Source organism: Mercenaria mercenaria, unplaced genomic scaffold (assembly GCF_021730395.1).
Source record: "Mercenaria mercenaria strain notata unplaced genomic scaffold, MADL_Memer_1 contig_3540, whole genome shotgun sequence".
Classification (NCBI taxonomy): domain Eukaryota; kingdom Metazoa; phylum Mollusca; class Bivalvia; order Venerida; family Veneridae; genus Mercenaria; species Mercenaria mercenaria.
In genome coordinates, this window is record NW_026461689.1 from 1 (window position 1) to 23,864 (window position 23,864).

The window sequence follows — 23,864 nt, forward strand, 5'->3', positions numbered from 1 at the left end:
GATCGCTCTGTAATCTCTTGTTAGGTTAATAGGTTAAAGGTCAAGGTCAGATTAAACCAGATGGTAGAACTTTTGTTTACAGTGAGCATATAATTTCTGTTCCTTGTGCAATTATTGAATGCATCTAGGGGGGCATTTCGTGTTCGACGAGCTCTTGTTTTGTATAAAGTTACGTTTTGTTAAATAAAAATTGATCAGAGTTCACCTGAATTTTTTCCACTAGAACCAACTTGAGTGTGTTGAAATGCTTTTATACACATGTAAATATAAAATACTTTTTTTTTAGCTCACCTGTCACGAAGTGACAAGGTGAGCTATTGTGACCGCTTGATGTCCGTCGTGCGTCAACAATTTGTAAAAAAATCTTCTTCTTGAAAACCACTGGGCAGAATTTCACCAAACTTCACAGGAATGATCCTTGGGGGCCTCCTTTCAAAATTGTTCAAAGAATTGAATTCCATGCAGAACTCTGGTTGCCATGGCAACCAATAGGAAAAACTTTAAAAATCTTCTCCTCAAAAACCAGAAGCCCTAGAGCTTAGATATTTGGTGTGAAGCATTGCCTAGTGGACCTCTACCAAGTTTGTTCAAATCATGACCCCCGGGGTCAAAATTGACCCCGCCCCAGGGGTCACTTGATTTTACATAGGAAAATCTTCAAAAATTTTCTAAAAATAAACCAGAAGGCCTAGAGCTTAGATATTTCACATGTAGCATTGCCTAGTGGACATCTACAAAATTTGTTCAAATAATGACCCCCGGGGTCAAAATTGACCCCGCCCCAGGGGTCACTTGATGTTACATAGGAAAATCTTAAAAAATCTTCTTCTCAAAAACCAGAAGCCCTAGAGCTTAGATATTTGACATGTAGCATTGCCTAGTGGACATCTACTAAAGTTGTTCAAATCATGACCTCGGGGTCAAAATTGACCCCGCCCCAGGGGTCACTTGATTAAAATAGGAAAATGTTCAAAACTTTTCTAAAAATAAACCAGAAAGCCTAGAGCTTAGATATTTCACATGACTCTACAACATTTGTTCAAATCATGACCCCCGGGGTCAAAATTGACCCCTCCCTAGGGGTCACTTGATTTTACATAGGAAAATCTTCAAAAAAATTCTAAAAATAAACCAGAAGGCCTAGAGCTTAGATATTTGACATGTAGCATTGCCTAGTGGATCTCTACAAAATTTCTTCAAATCATGACCCCCGGGGTCAAAATTGACCCCGCCCCAGGGGTCACTTGATTTTACATAGGAAAATCTTCAAAATTTTTCTAAAAACAAACCAGAAGGCCTAGAGCTTAGATATTTGACATGTAGCATTGCGTAGTGGACCTCTACAAAACTTATTCAAATCATGACCCCCGGGGTCAAGATTGGCCCCGCCCCAGGGGTCACTTGATTTTACATAGGAAAATCTTCAAAAAAATTCTAAAAATAAACCAGAAGGCCTAGATCTTAGATATTTGACATGTAGCATTGCCTATTAGACTTCTACAAAATTTATTCAAATCATGACCCACGGGGTCAAATTGACCCCGCCCCATGGGATTACTTGATTGTAGATAGAAAAATCTTCAAAATTTTCTAAAAATAAACTAGAAGGCCTAGATCTTAGATATTTGACATGTAGCATTGCCTATTAGACTTCTACAAAATTTATTCAAATCATGACCCCGCCCCATGGGTTACTTGATTGTAGATAGAAAAATCTTCAAAATTTTCTAAAAATAAACCAGAAGGCCTAGATCTTAGATATTTGACATGTAGCATTGCCTAGTGGACCTCTACAAAATTTGTTCAAATCTTGTTAAAATGTATATGCCTATGTGCTCTATGTCAAAACTTGATCATATCATTTTGAGCAATTGTACTCAGGTGAGCGATACAGGGCCATCATGGCCCTCTTGTTAACATTTTCCATAATTATAATACTTATTTTTTTTACCAAACTAGTTTTTATTTTACTGCTAATTGTAAGGGTAAAATATTATGGGTCACTGTTGCAGGGTTTTGGAAAGGGTCTGTATCAGGGTGTTACAGGTATTGTGACAAAGCCGGTTGCTGGAGTTCTAGACTTTGCCTCGGGAATGTCTAATGCCGTACGTGATGCCAGTCGTCGTTCCTCACACATGCAGCCCAGTCGTGTACGTAACCCTCGGTGCTGTCATGGTCCTGGCGGTTTGCTGCCACCATATTCCCTGTCGCAGGCAGAATCTCAGGCACTCTTGTATAGGCTGAATGATCACTGCTATGAGGAAGTGTAAGTTATTGTTTTATGTGAAGCAGTTTTTTTATTTCCAAATCATCGCTTATTATACCAGTTTATTTTGTAGAAACATTTTGATTTCAGATTCAAAAACCTGGTTTTTCTTACAGTCGTCTTTGACATGAATAGACCTGTTATTTTCATACAGAAACGTTTTCATTAGAATCAGTTGTTGGTCAGTATATTCCATTTGATACAAAATTTTAAAACTATTTGGCTTTTTAGACTAGACTGTTCAATACATCTGTTAATTTCTTAATTTATGTTTGCAGGTTTATTGCAACAGAGTTGGTACGAGGTGGAGCAACTGATACCCTGCATGTAATGATCACCAGTCATCAAGTTTTCTTCTTAAGAATTCTTGATCATCATAAAGAAAACATCATCCTTAATATCAAACATGGTGACTACACACAGTGCAGAAACTTTGAAAAAGGTACAAAAGTTATGTTTGTTTTAGATTTCACTTGAATTTTGAAAAAGATAATGTATATGTTTGTAGATAAAAGTTCTAAGTATGTTTTGCTTGATGATTTAACAAAGAAAATAACTTTTATAATAAGTACAATCAGCACCATACCTAGTGACATCTGTTCGCATTGACTGTGCATTTTGTTGGTGGAATAGCCATTGATAAAGTGAAGTTTTAGGCGATTTTGTTTCCAACTTCGACTTTTTTGTATGAAACATCATAATATTGTGTTTGTGTGAAGTAGTTAAACCATAGAAAAGGAAACAAATAAAAAGAAATTTGGTTGTATTACATGTTAGATCAAAGTATCTTTCACTCATTGACACCAGATGTTTGTACTAATGCAGTGGTCCTACTGAAACAAACAAATATACTATATTTTTTTCAGAGGGCATTTTTATGTGGAGTTTTTCAGAAAGGGGGACAAAAGAGCATCGCCATGCTAAAAACAAGAAACAAAATCAGCAGCACAAAAGCCCTGCACAGAAGGTAATAAATTTACGGTATGGTGGTTTTAAGTGTGGACGAGTTACGATAATCAGTAATTTCTTTTTCCTCCGTATGACTTTTGGGCTTTTTTACCTTTTTTTGAAAAAGCCCCTATAAAGGAATAAAATTTTTTAAAGAATTTACAAAAAAGCCATTTGAATAAGAAATTTAGTAATTTCATATTGTTTAGTTTTTTATTTTTTCCTCTTTTGAAGCCACAGGGGCCCATTTGGGTCACATCAAATTTCTAGTTTTTACAGGAGAAAAAAATTGGTTTAGTGCCTCCAACTCCAGCGATTATTTCAGACAAATTCCTATTTGTTGGAAACTGGGTAAACCATTAAACTTTGGGAAAAAGCCACTGGCCTGTAAATCATAATAAAAAAGCAAGGCTTAACATAGGATGTAAGGAGCAGTTGATGAGAATCAAACACCCCTTTTGGCCATAGGAGGAACGGGGGATATATTACATAGTTATGAAACATTTTACTCACCCGTCCGTGTCCCATTTCTTGTAACGGGGAAAAGCCCACATTTTGCAAGAAATTTTTTGATCAAACTTTACAAAATTGTATTGGCATGATATCTCTGCCTTTTCAAAAACTGGCCGACCCAAAAGGGGTTCTAAGTATTCCCCCAAAAAGGGGCCCAAATTTGCTATTTTTGTGTGTGAACAATTTTTGTCGCACGATAGTTTTTTCCCATTAGATTTTTTTTTTAACCCAAACTTGCCCACAACTTGTTACCATAAAAACTGGTTCCTTTCTTGAACGGCCCAAACCCCTTGGGGTTTCCAGAGTTAGGGCCCCCCGAAAGGGTCAAAATCGCTTTTTTGCCCTTTGCGAAAATAGCACTTTTTTTATCCCCCCCAAAGGGAAGGGATTTTAAAATGCTCTCCGTCCGTGCGTGCGCCCGCCGCAACGATCTTTGCCCGGAGGATAACCCAAAATAGGAGGGATTTTTTTTCAAATTCATAATTGATAACACATGGGGGAGGAAGTGCAGTGTAAAAAAAACAAAAAATCACATTCCCTTTTTTTAGTTTTTCCCCCTTTATCTATTTTTTTAAAAAAAATTTGCCCGGGAGCAAACTAAAAAAGTCTGGGGATTTTCTTAAAACTCAACACTGAAAACACATTGGAGGAATTTCAGGTGAAAGAACAAAAAACTCCCCTTGCCTATTTTTAGCTCACCGCCAAAGTGACAAGGTGGTTTTTGTGATCGCGCGGTTCCAAGTCCGCCGTGCGCATGCGTCAGCCCAAAAATTTTGCTTGTGACCACTCTAGGGGTCACTTTTTTTAGGGGTTTTTCTTTATGAAAAGGTTTGGTCAAAGTTCACCTTTTTAAAAAAATGATATCTAGGTCAAGTTCGAAACGGGTCAGGTTGCCGAAAAAACGGCATAGGGCAAAAAAAAAAATTGTGCCCTCTCTAGAGGCCTATTTTCACAAGATCTATGAAAAGGTCAGAATTTTTGGGTTAAACCTTGTGATATCTGGGTCAAGTTCGAAACTGGGTCACGTCCCCTCAAAACCCTAGGTCGAGTCTAAAAATAAAAAAAAACCTTGTACCCTCTGGGGCCCCTATATTTCAAAAATTTTCTAAAAATTTGGGTCAAAGTTCCCTGATGATTCTAGGTAAATTTTCGAAAGGGGTCCTCCCCAAAAAACTAGGTCAAGGTCAATAAAAAAAAAAACCTTGTGACCTCTAAAAAGGGCCTTTTTTTTCAGGGAAATCTGTATAAAAAGTTTGGTTGAATGTTCTCTTGATGAATTAGGTCAAGTTCGAAAGGGGTTTCACGTGCTCAAAAATAGGTCAGAGTCAAAAAAAAAAACCTTTACCTTCTTGGGGCCATTTTTTCATGAATTTTTATAAAAATTGTCGAATGTTCCCTTGATAAATTCAGGTCAAGTTCAAAAAGGGGCAGGCCCAAAAACGGGTAGTAGGTCTAAAATAGAAAACCTTGCCCCCCTAGAGGCCATTTTTTTTTTTTGGGTTTTTAGTTTAAGGAAGTTGGGTATGAAAAATGGTTTTAAAATTTCTTGGGATGGAATTTTTTTTCTTTAAAAGGGTCAATTTTTCGAAAAAAAGGGGGTAAAAGGCTAAAAAAAGGGTCAGTAGCTTTAGAAAAAGGAATTTAGAAAAAAAACCTTTTTTGGTGATTTTTCTTCTTTGAAAGGGGCCCCCCAAAAAAAAAATATTTTTTTTAAAAATTTAAAAAAAAATTTTTTTTTTGGTTTTTTTGGGAAAAAAATTTGGTCTAAATGTTATCTTGATGATATCTTTAAAAAAAGGTCAAGCCCCAAAAAAAAAAAAACCCAAAAAAGGGGTCAAGGTCTGGCCTTTTTCCCCCAAAAAAATTTAAAGACCCAGTTTAGTTTTTTTAAAAATAGAAAAAATTTTTGGGGGGAAAAAAAAAAAACCTTTTCCCTCTAGAGGCCATTTTTATGGTTTTTTAAAAATTTCAAATTCATTTTGTGATTTTTAGGTAAGTTGAAATGGGTAAACCCTTTAAAAAAAGCCCCTGGGTCAAAATTTTGAAAAAAAAAAGGGGACCCTTTTGGGACCATTTTTTCATGATTTTGAAAAGGGAAAATTTTTTTCCCCCCCAAGAAATAGGCCAATTGAAACGGGGTAAAGGTAAAAAACTAGGAAAAGGGTCTTAAAAATGAAAAAATTGGACCTCTAGAGGAATTTTAGGGAATTCCATAAAAAATTTGAAAATGTCACCTTGATTAATCTGGTATTAAAACTTTACGTTTTTTAAAACTGGGTCTAGGAAAAAAAAAAACTTGTGACCCCAGAACCCAATTTTTTTATGGGATTTTATAAAATGGGTCAATTTTTTTTTTTTTTTTTTTTAAGTTAAACTTCCTGGTCAAAAATAAAATAGTCAAAAAAAAAAAAAAGCCCCCTTTTTCTTTACCAAAAATTTTTTTCAATTGGAAAATTTAGGATTCAACCTTGGTTTTTAGTACCCCTTTAAAAAACCTTAAAAATTTTTCCAAAAAAAAATTCCCCTTTTAAATCATGGAAAAAAAAAAATTTTGGATAAAATTTGGAAAAATTTACCCCCAAATTTTTATCCCTTTAAGCCCCTTTCTAGAAAAACTCAATTCAAAAGGGGTGGGGGGGGAAAAAAAAAAATAAAAAATTTCCAGATTTTTTTCTTCACATTTTAAAAAAAAAAAAACCCCAACCACGAAACGGGGTTTTCAAGATCCCATTAATCCAGCACACTTGAGGAAAGGAATAAAAAATGCTTGCCCCCCCCCCCCCCCCCCCCCCCCCCCCCCCCCCCCCCCCCCCCCCCCCCCCCCCCCGAAGCATTTCTTCTTCATGATGGGGGGATTTTGAAACTTGGCACAATTATACACCCTCATGAGACCAAATGTCAGCCGTTCCTTCTTTTGAATTTCTTCCCCTTTTGTTACTTTTAAAAAGCTTTTATGTAACTTTTTCATTCTTGTAGGGAAAAAAATCAGACCAATTTCGTAAAACAGCAGCTACATCCAATTTTTTGGTTTTTGACCAATCCTCCCGGTAAAGATTTTTGTGGACTTACAATTTTTTTTTTTTTTTTTTTTTTTTTTTTTGATTTTCTTCCCCTTTTTGTTTCTATAAATAACTTATATTGTAACATTTTTATAAATTGACCCTAGGGAAAAAAAAAGACCCCTTTTCTGTGGTACAACATAAAAGTTACTTTTCCAAATTAAAGGGGTATTTAAGGTACTCTACCCGGTAAGGAGTTTTTTTTGTGGATTAGAAAAAAAAAAAGCACAAGAACAAACAACCCCAAATTAAAATTTCCCTTTGCAAATCAGCTGCAAGAGTAAAGAAATTTTCGTGACGGGCGTATATTGTGAATTCTGGGACCTTTTTCCCGTTAGCCCTTCCATCTTTTTACAGTAGCCATATAGAAAAACATCATAGCTTAAATGTTCAGAAAATTAAAAAAATTTGCAGAAAAAACCCACCCCGACTTTTTTCTTTTTCCACATTTTTAAACCCCTGATGCGGACCACAGCTAAACGGTTTTTCAAAGTTTCCCCCCAAAATTTAATACTTTCAGACACAAAAGCCCGGAACTTTAGCCTTCAAATTTTAAATGCCTGGCGGGGGATTAGCCACTAAAAGGCTCTTGTTTATGATTTTTTTTTTACCCAAAATTTTCACACAATTTGTACACCCAAAAAATCTTTGGTTTTCCTTTTTGAACTGGCAGATCCCCTTATGGGGTTCCCGAGTTATGGGCCCCTAAAGGGCAAAATTACATTTTACCTTTTCGCCAAAAGCACTTTTATTTAATATTAAAAATGCCCCCTTTTCCCGTGCCCGGGCCTCCCAACGATTTGCCCCAGGATAATCCAAAGACTGGGGGGATTTTCCAAACTTCAAAAATGATAGAAAATTGGAGGGGAAGGCAGTTAAGAAAAAAAATCTACATTGCCCATTTTTTTATTTTTTCCCCCTTTATTTATTTTTTAAAAAAATTGCCCCAAACTCCAAAAGTCTGGGGTTTTTTTTAAAATTCAACAGATAAACCCCTGGGGGAATTTTCAGGGGAAGAAAAAAAAAAAAAAGCTATTTTTTGGGGTTTTTTTAACAATTTTTAAAAAATTTTTCCCATATCTTCTCATGCGGGGGATTTTAAATTTTCCAAATATCCCACCAAGGGGAATTCCCCGCGCAAAGAAAGGGGCCCCCAGGTTAAAAATTAAATTACCCCCCAGAGGTCAAGGTCCCAAAAATGAAAACCTTTCCGGGGCTTTTTATTTTGCATGAGGGATTGTAAAAATTGCACAAAAATGTTACCAAAACAAAGGGGGGGGCGGCGCAAAACCAACAGGCGGTAAAATTAAGGCCAAAGGGGGCGAAACGATGACTTTGTCCCAAGCATTTCTTTTTATGCATGGGGGTTTTTTAACTTCAAAAATTTTAAAAAAACTGAACAAGGTTCATCCCGTTTTTTTCTTTTTTGAATACTTTTGTTTGTTTCTTTTTGCTTTTTTAAAATTTTTTCTTAAATAGGTTTTAAAAAAAACGAACCATTTCTTATAAAAAACCCCGCCAACCATTTTTGAGGTATTTAACCAAACCACTGGTAAAGATTTTTGGTGGACTTCAAATTTTTTTTTTTTTTTTTTTTTTTTTTTAAAAATTAATTCCCTTATGTTACATAAATAACTATTTTTTTAACTTTTTATAATGAAAGGGAGGGAAAAACAAACCCTTTTGGACCATTTGTAAAATTTTTCCATTTGGGTATTTTAAAGGATCTTATGGTAAGGGTTTTTTTTGGGGAATTAAAAAAAAAAGCTTAAATGATACTAAAAAAAAAAATTAAAATTTTTATTTCAAAAACGCAAAGGTAAAGAAAATTTGCTGTGGGGGGCGGCCCATATTGACATTCGGCCTTTTTGTTCTGTTAGCTTTCCATTTTTCTTTACAGTAGCCCTTAAAAAACATCATAGCTAAAACGTTTGAAAAAATTTTTAAAAAATTTAGCAGAAACCTGACACAAATGTTAACTTCATTGAAACGACATGCAGAGCGCATGTTTCGGATGGCTCACTTCAAGGTCAAGGTCACACTTAGGGATCAAAGGTCATATGACTTTGTTTTGTGTGTATATTGCTCTGCATTTGCATTGCATTGCAGTGCTTTTGTTTTTATTTGGCAGATCCTTCTTTTGTTCACTTACAATATTTTTTTTAAATTTCTTCCCTTTTATGTTACAATAAATAGCTTATTTAGTAACTTTTTAGCTCGGAGGTCACAAAGTGACAATGTGAGCTTTTGTGATCCCACAGCGTCCGTCGTCCGTCCGTGCGTCCGTCCGTCAGTCCGTGCGTAAACTTTTGCTTGTGACCACTCTAGAGGTCACATTTTTCATAGGATCTTTATGAAAGTTGGTCAGAATGTTCACCTTGATGATATCTAGGTCAAGATCAAAACTGGGTCACCTGCAGTCAAAAACTAGGTCAGTAGGTCTAAAAATAGAAAAACCTTGTGACCTCTCTAGAGGCCATACTTTTCAATGGATCTTCATAAAAATTGGTCAGAATGTTTACTCTGATGATATCTAGGACAAGTTTGAAACTGGGTCACGTGCCCTCAAAAACTAGGTCAGTAGGTCAAATAATAAAAAAACCTTGTGACCTCTCTAGAGGCCATATTTTTCATGGGATCTGTATGAAAGTTGGTCTGAATGTTCATCTTGATGATATCTAGGTCAAGTTCAAAACTGGGTTACGTGTGGTCAAAAACTAGGTCAGTAGGTCTAAAAATAGAAAAACCTAGTGACCTCTCTAGAGGCCATACTTTTCAATGGATCTTCATGAAAGTTAGTCAGAATGTTCACCTGGATGATATCTAGGTCAAATTCGAAACTGGGTCACGTGCCTTTAAAAACTAGGTCAGTAGGTCAAATAATAAAAAAACCTTGTGACCTCTCTAGAGGCCATATTTTTCATGGGAACTGTATGAAAGTTGGTCTGAATGTCCATCTTGATGATATCTAGGTCAGGTTTGAAACTGGGTCAACTGCGGTCAAAAACTAGGTCAGTAGGTCTAAAAATAGAAAAACCTTTTGACCTCTCTAGAGGCCATACTTTTGAATGGACCTTCATGAAAATTGGTCAGAATGTTCAACTTGATGATATCTAGATGAAGTTCGAAACTGGGTCACATGCCATCTAAAACTAGGTCAGTAGGTCAAATAATAAAAAAAAATATTGTGACCTCTCTAGAGGCCATATTTTTCATGGGATCTGTATGAAAGTTGGTCTGAATGTTCATCTTGATGATATCTAGGCCAAGTTCAAAACTGGGTCAACTGCGGTCAAAAACTAGGTCAGTAGATCTAAAAATAGTAAAACCTTTTGACCTCTCTAGAGGCCATATTTTTCAATGGATCTTCATGAAAATTGATCTGAATGTTCACCTTGATGATATCTAGGTCAAGTTCGAAACTGGGTCACTTGCGGTCAAAAACTAGGTCATTAGGTCAAATAATAGAAAAGCCTTGTGACCTCTCTAGAGGCCATATTTTTCATGAGATCTTCATGAAAATTGGTGAGAATGTTCACCTTGATGATATCTAGGTCAAGTTCAAAACTGGGTCACTTGAGCTCAAAAACCAGGTCACTGTTTCAAATAATAGAAAAAAAAGACGTCATAGTTCAAAACTGGGCATGTGGGGACAGGTGAGCGATTCAGGACCATCATGGTCCTCTTGTTTATTATTGGCCGCAGGGAAAATCCGAGACCACTTTTCTGTGGTACAACATGGATGGTACCTCCAATTTTTAGGTGTATTTTGACATATCTTTACCTTGTAAATTTTTTTTTCTTTTTGGTGAAATTTCTTCCCTTTGTTGTTCCTGTCCTTTGGACATGTTGGACTTCAGATATTTTTTCTGAGGACTTTTTTTAATTTCTTCCCTTTGTTGTTCCTGTCCTTTGGGCTTCATCAGTCAAAATTTTGCTCCTATCCTCCTCTGATGTAATACTTCGGGCATGAAACTACTGGCCTGATTTGAAAATAATTTTATTTGAAGTAACTTTAAGAAAATTTCAACTATATTCTCTCATAATTCTTTTGATTGATCTTGATTATGATTTTTTGACCTTCTTGTCCTTAAGTGCAGTGGTAACAGGTGAGCTATATAGGGCCATTATGTTAACAATAACCACGGTACTAGATGATAGGAGGAGCTCAATGAGCTCTATTTAAGAGATGATGTGTCCCAAACGATGATTTATTGCTGATTGCTGAATAAAATTATTGTTTGGAGTTCAGGTGTGAAGGAATAACATCACATTTAGGTCACAGTCCAGATCAGCATCTCTTAATGACAAACAGTGATTGTAGTCAAGAGAAAGTCACTGGTTGAGATATATTATTGTTCTAACACAATATCAAGAATTATTATCCACCTCCTTGACCACTTCCACCAGTTTTTTGCTTGCTGTTTGTGCTTTTCCTTTTAATCACACCACTATGACTTTTGACACTGTGATGTAATAATTATGGTGTACAAGCAGTGATGTTTTTGCATTTCAAGTTTTTGTGTAAAGGAAAAGATATTGGGTCATGTTAGAATTAAAGTTTGATTACGAGATTTTTGCTTTTTGCTTTTGACTTTCCATCACAATAATTTTGAAAAAACTTACTTGTATAAGTTTTAACGTTTCAGAAGCAGTTAAACTTGTACAACATAGATATACATCAGATTTATAGAATTTGCCAGGGACTGTCAGCTTTGTTCTAGTATGTCTATATGTATATACTGTTTTAAACATGACCTGGTACTCATATTAACTGTTTCATTCATTTAAAACAAGATTATTTCATTGACAGGTTGCCCAGCAGATAAACTATGCCAAGAATTTATTTGATGAGAAGAAGTTGAGTCTGTCTGTTATCCAGGATGAGGATGAGCAATTTTAGCTGAGGATATGGCAGTTCATACACAACTTCATAAAAAATTACAGTCTACCTGTATATAAAGACTATGCTTTGGGAAAGCAAACAAAACAAATGTTTTAATGTGCATATGATCTTTATAAACAAACACATTTTAAAATGAAAATACTTAGTTTGGAATTGAAACTAGTGATCTATAGGGCCAGATGAGCATTGTTCACAGTCTAAGTTCACATGTGTTCTCTGTTCACATGTAGTCTCTGTTCACATGTATTCACAGGTAGTTTCTATTCACATGTGTTCTTTGTTTACAGGTAGTCTCTCTTCACATGTGTTATCTGTTCACAGGTAGCCACTCTGTGTTCACAGGTGGTCTCTGTTCTAATGCACAGGTGTATATATTGCCAGTGAGTGAAGATTAAAAGGGAAATCTTATAGTGTCAGAAAAGCTGCAACAGTGAAGTCACATTGAATGTAGCAATAAATTGACAGAAAGTATTCAGAAGGCTGTGATTTTATATAATTATAGTGAATTCCAAAGAACATTATGAATTAAACCATGAAGTGGTTTATTAGCAGAATGCTGTTTCTTCTGTGATTGAATTTAACTATGGTGTTCATTATAACATGTATATATACCTTGTCATGTCATATAAGATATTGTATATATAGCACAAACAATGCATATGTTATAAAGTCATTAGTTATTATTTAAATTGTTCATCAACTTTTCCATGTCCAAAATCACTGTGGGGTAAAAACTTTTTTGTTGGACATTTAACTTGCTGTAGGGTGTATTTACAGGGCATGGCATTTCATACTATATAAGATTTTATGGAAAACTGTAGTAGAAAATGTTTATGATACTTGAATGTAACAAATGCATCAAGTTTAACCATTATATAACTTGATTGACATTTTCACATTGTAGAAGTTTAGCTGTTGTAGTAAGAAATACTTTCAAAAATCTCATGCACATCAAATATTAAATCTTAGCTCATATAACCTCATTTAAGTAATGTCTCAGATATTACTGGTATATCGTACATCCTACAGAGATCCTGCTGCAGTACTTTATGTAAAGAAGAGTTATGAGTTCTTTATGTTGCTTGGGCAGGTGACAGTGGGTCCTCCACCTCTAAGTCATATGGAGAAGTTAAGAAGTTGTCAGTTACTTGCAGAGATCATGTCAGTACTAGTTAGATCAACTGTTACATAAATGAAATAATGGTAGAAACGGCAGTAAATCCTATTAAAACAAACAAGATTCTTTAAACAAAGGTTTAGTAGCAGAAGCAGAACTGTTGTGAATTTCAAGGTTATTCTTTTTTTATTGTAATGGACAATATTTGTATAAAAACTTTGTAATAAATGTTTAATACTTATGGTTCATTGTGTTTACAGACAAAATTTGACATTTATTGAGAAAATATTGTTTGAAAATACTTTTAATGGCAATTGAATGGCCTTTTATAATGCAGTTATTTAATTGCATTAATATTGCTACTGAAATCCATGAAGTAAAATGAGCTTGATATTGCTTGTAAATAAAAGATGTTTATATTTGTAAAGATGTTATTTTTATTGTCAAAAGAGATAATTATTCTGAAATAAGTCCACTTTTTACTCAATTCATTCCATTGTTCAGAAAATATGGTATGAATATGTACATGCTGTAAGATGTTTAAACAAGACACGTTGGTTTTTCGTGTTTTATGGAGAGCAGTGATTTGAGTGGGGGGGTCATTTATTACTTTTTGTGTTGTTGCAGTACTGTTTCTTTAGCTCACCTGAGCACAACGTGCTCATGGTGAGCTATTGTGATCATGCTGTGTCCATCGTGCGTGCGTCCGTCTTTTCATGTGTCCGTCAAGTCGTCCGTCATCAACAATTGTGTTAAACGACCTCTCCTCCAAAACCACCAAATGGATTTTGATGAAACTTGGCGTAGATGTTCCTTGGATGGTCCTCTACCTGAGTTATTCAAACGGTTCCGCTTGGTTGCACATAGAAGCTGCCAGAGCTAAAAATGGAAAAAAATTCAAACAACATTTCCACCTTAACCAATGGTCCGATTTTGAAATAATTTAATTTAAATGGTCCTTATGTCACCCTCTATCAAGATTGTTCAAATTATACCGATTCGTTAAAAAACATTGCCGCCAGGGGACGTGGTCAGTTTTAAATATATGTATATAGTGGAAAATTAAAAAATCTTCTTGTGTGAAACTGCTGGCTAAAATTTCGCTCATGTAATAGTACTTTTCTGAACATGGATCATCAAGCCATATCCACTTTCCAAATTTGTAGAGATTAATACACTGTGGAATAATAGTACCATCTGGCTGATCTTTATACCAATTTCTATAAGCAAACTTGTTCAAGAATTCCCAATCTCCATCACTCGACTTCTTTATTCCATCAATCCAGATATCGTCAACATTCATACTTTCAAGAATTGCTTCTACAATCCTTGATTTACTGTCAGAATGTATACTAATCAAATGTCCACCATCTTCTGAACATGTCTTCTGTGCATTCTGCCAAGTTTTCTTCTGGTCAGCATACAGTTTGACACAGTAGTCGTCCTCTGTCAGTTTGTAGTCGGATGGACACCAAGGAGAGTATTCACATAGTCTGATATCTTTCTCTATCCAGCTGGTCTCACTGTTGCTTATACAAAGAGTGGAATTATATCCACATTTTCTTGTTCGAGTTTGAGAACCAAATGTTCCATTCTTTTTTGCGTCACAGTCTTCCCAATCACTCCATTTGCCACACGGATGTAAGAGACATATTTCCTTAATTACGTTGTCTAATTTTTCGGCAAACTGGTCAGTTTCTTTTTCCTTTTCATTTTTTCCGTCAACAGCTGGAGTATCATGTTTTGTTTCGTCATCAACCATGGATAATTTTTCTTCCATTTTTACAAATGTTTTTCCAAGAAGTTTAAGTAGAGGGCTGTCTAATTTTCTTCCCATTTTCATTAAATATTATGCCCTATACAAGTGTCTGATGTACTGTTGTTATCCACGGCTGGCAGGCACTGTCCATAACAACTTCCCATCAAGACTAATACACGTCTTTAAAAGAATTTTTAAAACATCCATTGTGTCTCTGCCTATTCTCTGGTTAATAGATATAAATAGATATTAAATAAAGTATTTGTTGCAACTATGCACTTTTTCTATGAGCATATACAGTCTGAATGCATGTCTAGGTTTGGGAGAGAAAGTATAAAGTGCCTGTCTTTAAATTCCAGAAAACATTGTTTAGCCAAACCCACAGTGTGTTTAGATATTGACAGCTGGAACAGATTTCAGTTTGGAAACAGGATGAAGGAACATACTGTGTTTGTCAGCTAGTTAAGAGTAGAAATATAAACTTTCATGGTTTGTTTACCTGATTGCAGTAATATGAACCACCTGAGCACAAAGGTGAGCTATTGTGATCGCTCACCGTCCGGCGTCCATCGTCTGGCCACATTTTCCTTTAAACATTTCTCCTATACCGCCAGGCCAATTTTGATAAAACTTCACAGGGATGTTCCTTGGATAGTCTCCTTTAAAAGTTGTTCAAAGATTTGAACTCCATACTGAACTAGGAAAAACTTTAAAAATCTTCTTGTCCCAAACCGCAAGGTGAAGAGCCTCGTATTTAGCATGTGACATCATCTTATGGTCCTCTATGAAGATTGTTCAAAACATGTCCCTGGGGTGAAAAGAGGCCCTGCTTTGGGTGGTCCCAAGTTTTACATAGACTTATATAGGAAAAAACTTTAAAAATCTTCTTGTCTGAAACCACAAGACCTAGGCCTTTGATATTTGAACAGTATAATATTATAGGCTAACATGGAAGAAACCTAACTTTGTACTTGTACCATTACTTTACACAAACACACATGAAGCCTTGTACACAGGTGAGCGCTTTAGGGTCAATGACCCCCCTTGTTTAATTTACTATTTTGTACATTGTAGATACTTTAATTGATGCTTTTTAAATTTTGTTTTTGTCTCTGCTAGAGGTTTTCAATGAACAAATCATACATCGGTGCCTCTCTGTAGTGAGAAGGCACAGTCTGGTCGGAAGGTTATAAAATCCTCCACCAGAAACTTGGAAAAGTCCCCGTATGACACACATTGTGTTGGTGTGGCTCTAAACCCAGCAGATACGTTAAGATGCCATTTCATAGGCAAACTGGATATAATATTGAGAATTAGACATAGTATTAGAGATAATCCCATGTGAATTTTAAATCGGATTCTAAATTCATCACTTATGAAAGAGGAATATTTGTTCAGTAGTTTGTAAATTCTTGTAAAAGACTGACAATGACAAGAGAAAACTATGAAAGGTTTTACTATGTAGATTAAGAAAATGCAGCATAATAAAAATTTTAATAGCGTTACTACGCTTTGCAATTGAGTTTGCCCTTTCCGAATAATTCAAATCGATTATTATACTGGGACTTGACAGGTGTATGTTGACAAAAATAGCCGAGGCCATCTTCCACAATGAATTCGATTGGTCCGTTGAAAGATCATGTTAATCTTGGCTAGTCAAAATAATTCGATGTTCAGCTTGTTTTATATTTGTGACGGGCAATCTAAACGTCAAAACTTTGAAGTACCAAAATAAAGCAAGATAAATCACAGTACACAGTCGTGTAAAGTTATTGGTTTTATCGCTTGCGCATATTGGCGAGTACACACGGTAAATTTTAATCGTGCATGTACAGTACATACATAGGTTTAAATCCCCAGAAAAAAATCGTAATTAGAGATATTATTTGATAATTTTTACATAAATCAATGACGAACTGAATGCCCTTTCGATACAAGTTTTATTTGTGGGCAATTCTTGAATATATTTATACCTATAGCATGTAAGCGTCGGCAGCGATGAAAATTTCATGGGAAATTGCTTCAACTATTTTGGTCTTTCGAGTTTTTGAAGTGAGTGGGGATATTGCCCATATGAAAATATTATCTCAATATTTCCTAGGATCGCGTCAAAATTACTTTGACTAAAACGTATCCATTATCTTTAATCCTATCACAATTATTTGACTTACATCATTGCTGTAATTTTTACCTCGCGGCATGATTACATAAATGGCTCTATAACGTATTTCGGTGCGTTTCGTCACTAAATCTTGGCTGTTTAACTGAAGGGCGGAGTCAGAATTTCAATCGAGATAAATATAAACGTGACAGGCGAGTACAGTAACTGACTATTGGCTTTTCGGTGAGACATTATATCTGTAAAGGGCAAACTCAATTGCAAAGCGTAGTAAGTATATCTATAATGTTATTCATGTACATTTAGAGCATGAACAATGACTGTTGTAGTATTTCTGTGTTATAAAACTGCATATATTGTGTATATTTACCCTACAAGTGTAACTTGGTGCAGTGTTTTCATGTTAACTTCCTTTGCCTCTAGTCTCTATTTTTGCTATCATTTATTCGATCCAACGTTATATTTCTGGAGTGTAGTTTTATTGTACATGTATGTAAATAGTACACTGAATAATCAGAATATGGTTGTTAAAGTTTGTTATGCCATTTGTTTATAAAATGACCAGACAGGTGGTCCAGAGTTTTGTGACAATTCTGTACAAGTGTTACTGTATAATCAAGGGCGTAGGAGCTGGGGCGGCAGGGGCGGCGCCCGCCGCCCCAATATTTCGATGAACGGTGAAATGCCGAACTCGTAATTTTTTGAAAAGGCTAAAAATATAATTGAAAATAAATATAGCGGTCTTCCATTTATCATGAAGTGCATCGGCGACTGATATGTACACAGAATCTTGTCATATCGCTGACACCTTGCTAGATCACCTTGGTGACAGGGTATTGTACAAAATCGATAATCCGCAATGACCAATGTCACTGTATTTTCACGCCCCGCAGACTCGGATTATAGGCAATACATTAAGTAATGAAAGTTAATCGTATTTAATTGCTTACTGCCAAACTTGCAATTAATGTTGTGTCTCAAATTCTGCCGACAAAGGAAAGTATCTTGAGTGAAACACAAACGCAAATCGGGATCTTTAGATGTCTTTACATAAAATATATTAAATTAAATATTTTTGACACTTAAACATATTGTTTGAAAATCAAAGGCACCAATCATAATAATTAAATTCAACGCATAAAATGTAGAAAAATCCTCATAGATTTTACAGAGCTAGTTAAATTAACAAGTATAACAGCTTCTACATAAAAAATATAAACGGCCAATCAGCCTCGCAATTTTGCATTTCGAAATCGATCATTTGGTAAAAAGAACCCTGAACTCCGTTCATTCAACCCTCAATGGTTCAAAGAAAACAGTGAACTGCGTTTTACCTTTATAATGCCATTTAATGACTAAAATGCTATAAGGATTAGATTACCCCTTTAAGTCAGGGTCTTGTGCTCGATCCCCAACTTAGACATTACTGGTTTTACCCTGGCAAGACATTGTCCGTATCTAACATCGTACCGCCATTACAGTGTTTAAACAGAGTAAACTGTAAATAGGGGTGAAAACTCGAAAAAAAAAAACGAGTATGTTCAACAGATACTGAGCAGTCCAAGATGTCGCCAGATTGCACCATTTACTCTAGCTATATGCAAAAATTTCCCGGGGACATCCCGGACCCCGTTCATAGGAGGGGAACATCCGCTCCCAAACCCACCCCCTCCGCCGCCCCAATGCTCAAATCGTCCCTACGCCCCTGATAATCATTGTGAGGGATACAGGTTATGTTGTCATCATCAATTCATACTTAGACTAGTTGTGTAATACACACTCATAAGATGGTTTCACTAATCATTTCTGTGAAAAAAATCCTCAGGACTGGTGTAGTTTTGTTTAGGACAGGGTATTCTAAAAACTAAAATAGTCCTTAGTTTTGTGATATTAAACTAGACATTAAAACTGAGAGTGGAATTTTAGATAAAGTGAAAGAGCACTGTATATTTTGTAGTGAGCATTTTTAACCAACTTGTTATATATTCAGTTTTGCTGAAAAGATATGTTTTGAATATGGTTAAAGACTTAATTCTAGACTTGCTTTATACACATAAATGCCCTTCAGTACTGGGTAGGACATACATATAACATGAACATGTTTTAATTACGTTTTATGATGTTTTATATACCAAGATAGAGATTACATTGGTTTGAAATAGGACTTGCATGTTTGAGAAAAATGCAGATTTATCTCATGAAGTAGATATTTTAGCAGGGATTAAATTTAGTGCTGGTGCAAATCAGTGTCAGTTTCTTTATACAAGTAGCATCAACCTCTCGTGAATTTTTTTTTCATAGTGCTTTTATGAAGAGACTGTTTTGTTTAGCAGGGATTAAATTTAGTGCTTGTGCAAATCAGTGTCAATTTTTTTATACATGTAGCATCTCTTGTAAAAAAAAAATTTCATAGTGCTTTTATGAAGAGACAGTTTTGTTTATTTCAGTGCAAAATCAGAATATCTTTCAGGAGTGTACATCAGATACATTATTTTTACCACTGATGTTCATGAGTGCAAGATATATGTTGATTTAACATGTAAAACAAACATGTCTTTTCATTGTTTTTAACCAAATTTTACTCATTACAAGTTCTGTTAATGTGATAAAATATATCCGAGTTTCTCCTGGAAATTACTACATATATTTAAATGATAATTTTAAGAACTCTCTGGAAAATATGTAATAAGAACTACAAGATGAATAGCAAAAAACTCTAGTATTTGTTAGTATTCTATTAATAATTTAGACTATTGTTTGTTTTTATGAAATTTGTAAATAAGTAACTCTGCTACTGATGCACATGGCAAAATTAGAAGATTGTATTACCGTAACTGTTAACAATAAATATTACACACTATTCCTGTGTTGTTATACATAGGCATTAAGCCAGTAGCTAATGATTTGACATTGTGTACATGGGTACGACTGTTATCCCATGCCCAGAATTTACTAAATTTCTATGGCACCCCTCCAGAATTTACTTAATTTCTACGGCACCTTCCAGCCCTTTCGTGTTTGAAAAATTGTATGTATTATCATTGCTTGCACATGTTGATTTAAAACTAGATAGTTCTTTAAGCAATGACAAAAACTAGAGAATTTTCAATCAGCAGACTTGAATATTTCTGCTGTTGGTAGACCAACAGTACTCTAGTTTGGATTGGTAGATCAAACACCAAAATCATAATGCCCTTAAACCTGAACATGCGATAAATTTCATAGTATGGTTTCAAGTTTTCAGAAAATAATATCTGCTTATTGCTTTGTTAGTAGGTAAAGGTGAAATTAACCTTTGGGTTGATGAATTACTGGAAAAGACCAAGACATGGAGGCATGAAATTTCACCTGATGTATGCCTTTGGTTGATAGAAGACCTTTGTAGCATACAAGCGCAAAGTGATCACTTTTTTCTTGTTTTTTCCTCCATCAGTTGCCAGACTAGCTTCCAGTCTCTGAAATTGTTTTTGAAAATTTCATTTTTTACTGATAATCATGTTGATGAAATGGTACATCTTTAAGCCATCTTGGTTATCTATAGAACATCTCTGATATCACTGCCATGTTTCATATTGTCAAGGTATAAGAGACCTTGCTTACAGAACGTATATAGCCATAAGATGATTGGCAAGTTCAGTAATAGTCACTATTTCATGTTTCCAGAGTTATGGCCCTTTACCTAGTCAAAATAGCCACATTTCACATATCTCATGTGAACAATCGCACTATGTATATCTATGAAAGATCACAGAAAAGGTTAACATGTGAAAAGAACACCAACTTTGGTCCTAGAGTTAATGAAAGCTGTTATATTTCCATTTTGTTACAGAGAACATATATACAAAACATTAAGTAGTCGACTTTTTTTCAAGAATTTGAACAAGTAATATAGGGCCGTCAGTGTCCCTCTAGCCTTGAAACTGGAAACAATTCTGCAGGTTTTATGGCTGACTCATTTACCTCTGAGGGGCCATCATATGAAGCATATGTGTTTTACAGCTCCTATTTAATTCTTGTGAAAGATTAGATCTACTCATATTTTTGTAACAACAGAAAAGAATCAGAACATTTGTGCAATTATCACCAAACAGTCTAGTATTTAAAGAAGCGCTACAGAATAACTGCATTCTTCTGTATTTCCGCGATTGTAATTGTACATGATTTGCATGAACAAATTATAAAATACAAGTATCTAGTTACCAACTGTCTGTGAAATATATTTGGCCAAGACAATGTGTTTCATGTCTAAACATTTTTAGCTCACCTGAGCATGAAGTGCTCAAAGGTGAGCATTAGTGATCGCCCTGTGTCCGTCGTCAACAATTTGACTGTTAACACTCTAGAGCTCACAGTTTTGGCCCAATCTTAATGAAACTTGGTCAGAATGTTACCCTCAATAAAATCTTGGATGAGTTCGATATTGGGTCATCTGGGGTCAAAAACTAGGTCACCAGGTCAAATCAAAGGAAAAGCTTGTTAATACTCTAGAGGTCACAATTTTGGCCCAATCTTAATGAAACTTGATCAGAGTGTTATCCTCAATAAAGTCTTGGAAGAGTTCAATATTGGGTCATCTGGGGTCAAAAACTAGGTCACCAGGTCAAATCAAAGGAAAAGCTTGTTAACACTCTAGAGGTCACATTTTTGGCACAATCTTAATGAAACTTGGTCAGAATGTTACCCTCAATAAAATCTTGGATGAGTTCGACATTTGGTCATCTGAGGTCAAAAACTAGGTCACCAGGTCAAATCAAAGGAAAAGCTTGTTAACACTCTAGAGGTCACAATTTTGGCCCAATCTTAATGAAACTTGATCAGAGTGTTATCCTCAATAAAGTCTTGGAACAGTTCGATATTGGGTCATCTGGGGTCAAAAACTAGGTCACCAGGTCAGATCAAAGGAAAAGCTTGTTAACACTGTATAGGCCGCATTTATGACTGTATCTTCATGAAACTTGGTCAGAATGTTAATATTGATGATCTTAAGGTCCAGTTTGAATCTGGGTCATGTAGAATCAAAAACTAGGTCACCCGGTCAAATCAAAGGAAAAGCTAGTTTACACTGTAGAGGCCACATTTATGACCATATCTTAATGAAACTTGGTCAGAATGATAATCTTTAGGTCAAGTTTAAATCTGGGTCAGGTGGAGTCAAAAACTAGGTCTCTAGGTCATATCAAAGGAAAAGCTTGTTATCACTCTAGAGGCCACATTTATGACTGTATCGTCATGAAACATAGTCAGAATGTTAAACTTGATGATCTTTAGGTCAAGTTCGAATCTGGATCATGTCGGGTCAAAACTAGGTCACGGGGTCAAATCAAAGGAATAGAATGTTAATCTTGATGATCTTTAGGTCAATAGGTCAGGTGAGCGATACAGGGCCTTCATGGCCCTCTTGTTGATGTATGAAGTCGAGTTTAGACCACACTTTCTACAGGGTAAGATAATTATATATCTATGTTTTAAAACAATGTAACATAGTATAGTGGCCTGAAGGTGCACCTGCAGTTTGTCTTTAAAACACAACACCATTATGACAGACTTCTAACATTTTTATTTCCTACGAAGAGCAATGCACAGTTACTTATAATGTTCAGTCGAATTTCAAAGATATAATCAATGTTCAATTAGCCTTTTAAAACAGTTCTATTTACTGCACTATTAATAACATTTCTTAATTATAAATGTATTTCAAACTAGCTTTTAACAATGTTTATTGAGAGCAGGACCTTATGTCCCTAGCCCATCACCTGGGCCGCTCCCTGATCACAGCGTACATCGAGTTTATATTGGACAATACAGGAAAACACAGCAAACACATTTTTCAACTTCTGTCAACTTAGTAATTAAACTTAGATAATTTGTGCGACCCTCAAGCTACTGAAGATTTGACAAGTTTTGTCTGACTTTGTTAATTAATGAAATGTGCAGTTTTTATCTTAAATCTCAGAAAGAAATATCCAAATTAAAATTCAGAATACAAAGAATCTTGCCATTACACTACAACAATACTAAAAGAGATTGACTGAATAAGTTTGCAGATGAAGTTGTGAAAACACATTAATTCAGGGAGAGCCTTAATTGCCCACCTATCATTCTGTAGTATAGTTGTATTATACCACTATTATCGGAATTTGTGGGGGGAGGGAAAAGTAGGTCACTAGGTTGTGGTGGGTCTTTTAAGTACTTGAAAGGTAACTGATGTTGCTGTGAATTTTCCCCAAAAAATCAACCATACCGATTACGGCCATGGTCTAGTATACACCAAAACCATCATAGAAGCTTAACCATATGTAATCGTTCTATCTGCCTGTACTCTCTAGTGTCAACCTAAGCTGATCCTGTAGGATGCACTTAAAGAGCAAGTCTTAAGGTTGTGAATTAAGGTTCACGCAGCATGAACCTTTTCAGTCATGTTATAGCTAAAAGGGACATATATATAACTGAACTAGAGCTATCACTGAAGGTGATGAATGTATCCACCCCCCCCCCCCATGTACTGACACTGTACATTGCAATTTGACGCACACAAGATTGCATAATTATGTGGACTGTATGTATATAGACTATGTATATAGTATAGTAACATTAATCAAAGTCCCATAACTCTGCAGAATATTTTTCTGAAAAACCTAACATGCACCATGCACAAGTAAGGTTGGTACTGATCACTTGTGTGAAGTTTCATTAAATTGTGTGCAATGGTTCGGGATATTAGGCCCACACAAGATTGCATATGCAGACTCTATGTATATAGTATATAGTAACAAAATACAAAGTCCCATAACTCTGGATAATATATATCTAAAAGAAAGTAGCATACACCATGCACAACTAGGATTGGTACTGATCACTTGTGTGAAGTTTCATTAAATTGTGTGCAAGGGTTCAGGAGATTAGGCACGCACAGCAAGATTGCATAAGTATGCAGAATGTATACTATATACATTTGTAGTATATTAACAACAAAAAAAGTCCCATAACTGTGCAGATTTTTTTTCTGAAAGAACCTAACATGCACCATGCACAACTAGGGTTACTACTGATCACTTGTGTGAAGTTTCATTAAATTGTGTGCATGGGTTCAGGAGATTTAGCGCACACAAAATTGCATATGCAGACACTATGTATATAGTATAGTAACAAAAAACAAGGTCCTGTAACTCTGCAAACA

General features: G+C 35.4%; 2 protein-coding genes across 2 annotated transcripts; one reads left to right on the forward strand and one right to left on the reverse strand.

Annotated features, from left to right (window-relative positions):
• Positions 1–2,012: 2,012 nt before the first annotated feature.
• Positions 2,013–11,689, forward strand: LOC128553159 (intermembrane lipid transfer protein VPS13D-like; the record flags this gene model as incomplete). The annotated part of the gene is made up of 4 exons (XM_053534280.1): positions 2,013–2,266; positions 2,545–2,708; positions 3,133–3,233; positions 11,600–11,689. Coding segments are annotated over 4 exons (609 nt in total), but the record flags the coding sequence as incomplete, so codon positions are not given.
• Positions 11,690–11,751: 62 nt separating this feature from the next.
• On the reverse strand, positions 11,752–14,654 carry LOC128553160 (uncharacterized). Its single transcript, XM_053534282.1, has 2 exons — positions 13,896–14,654; positions 11,752–11,756 (listed from the first exon to the last, which is right to left on the reverse strand). The coding sequence occupies exons 1-2, from the start codon at positions 14,650–14,652 to the stop codon at positions 11,752–11,754; spliced, it is 762 nt and encodes a 253-aa protein (XP_053390257.1). The 5' UTR covers positions 14,653–14,654.
• Positions 14,655–23,864: the final 9,210 nt, after the last annotated feature.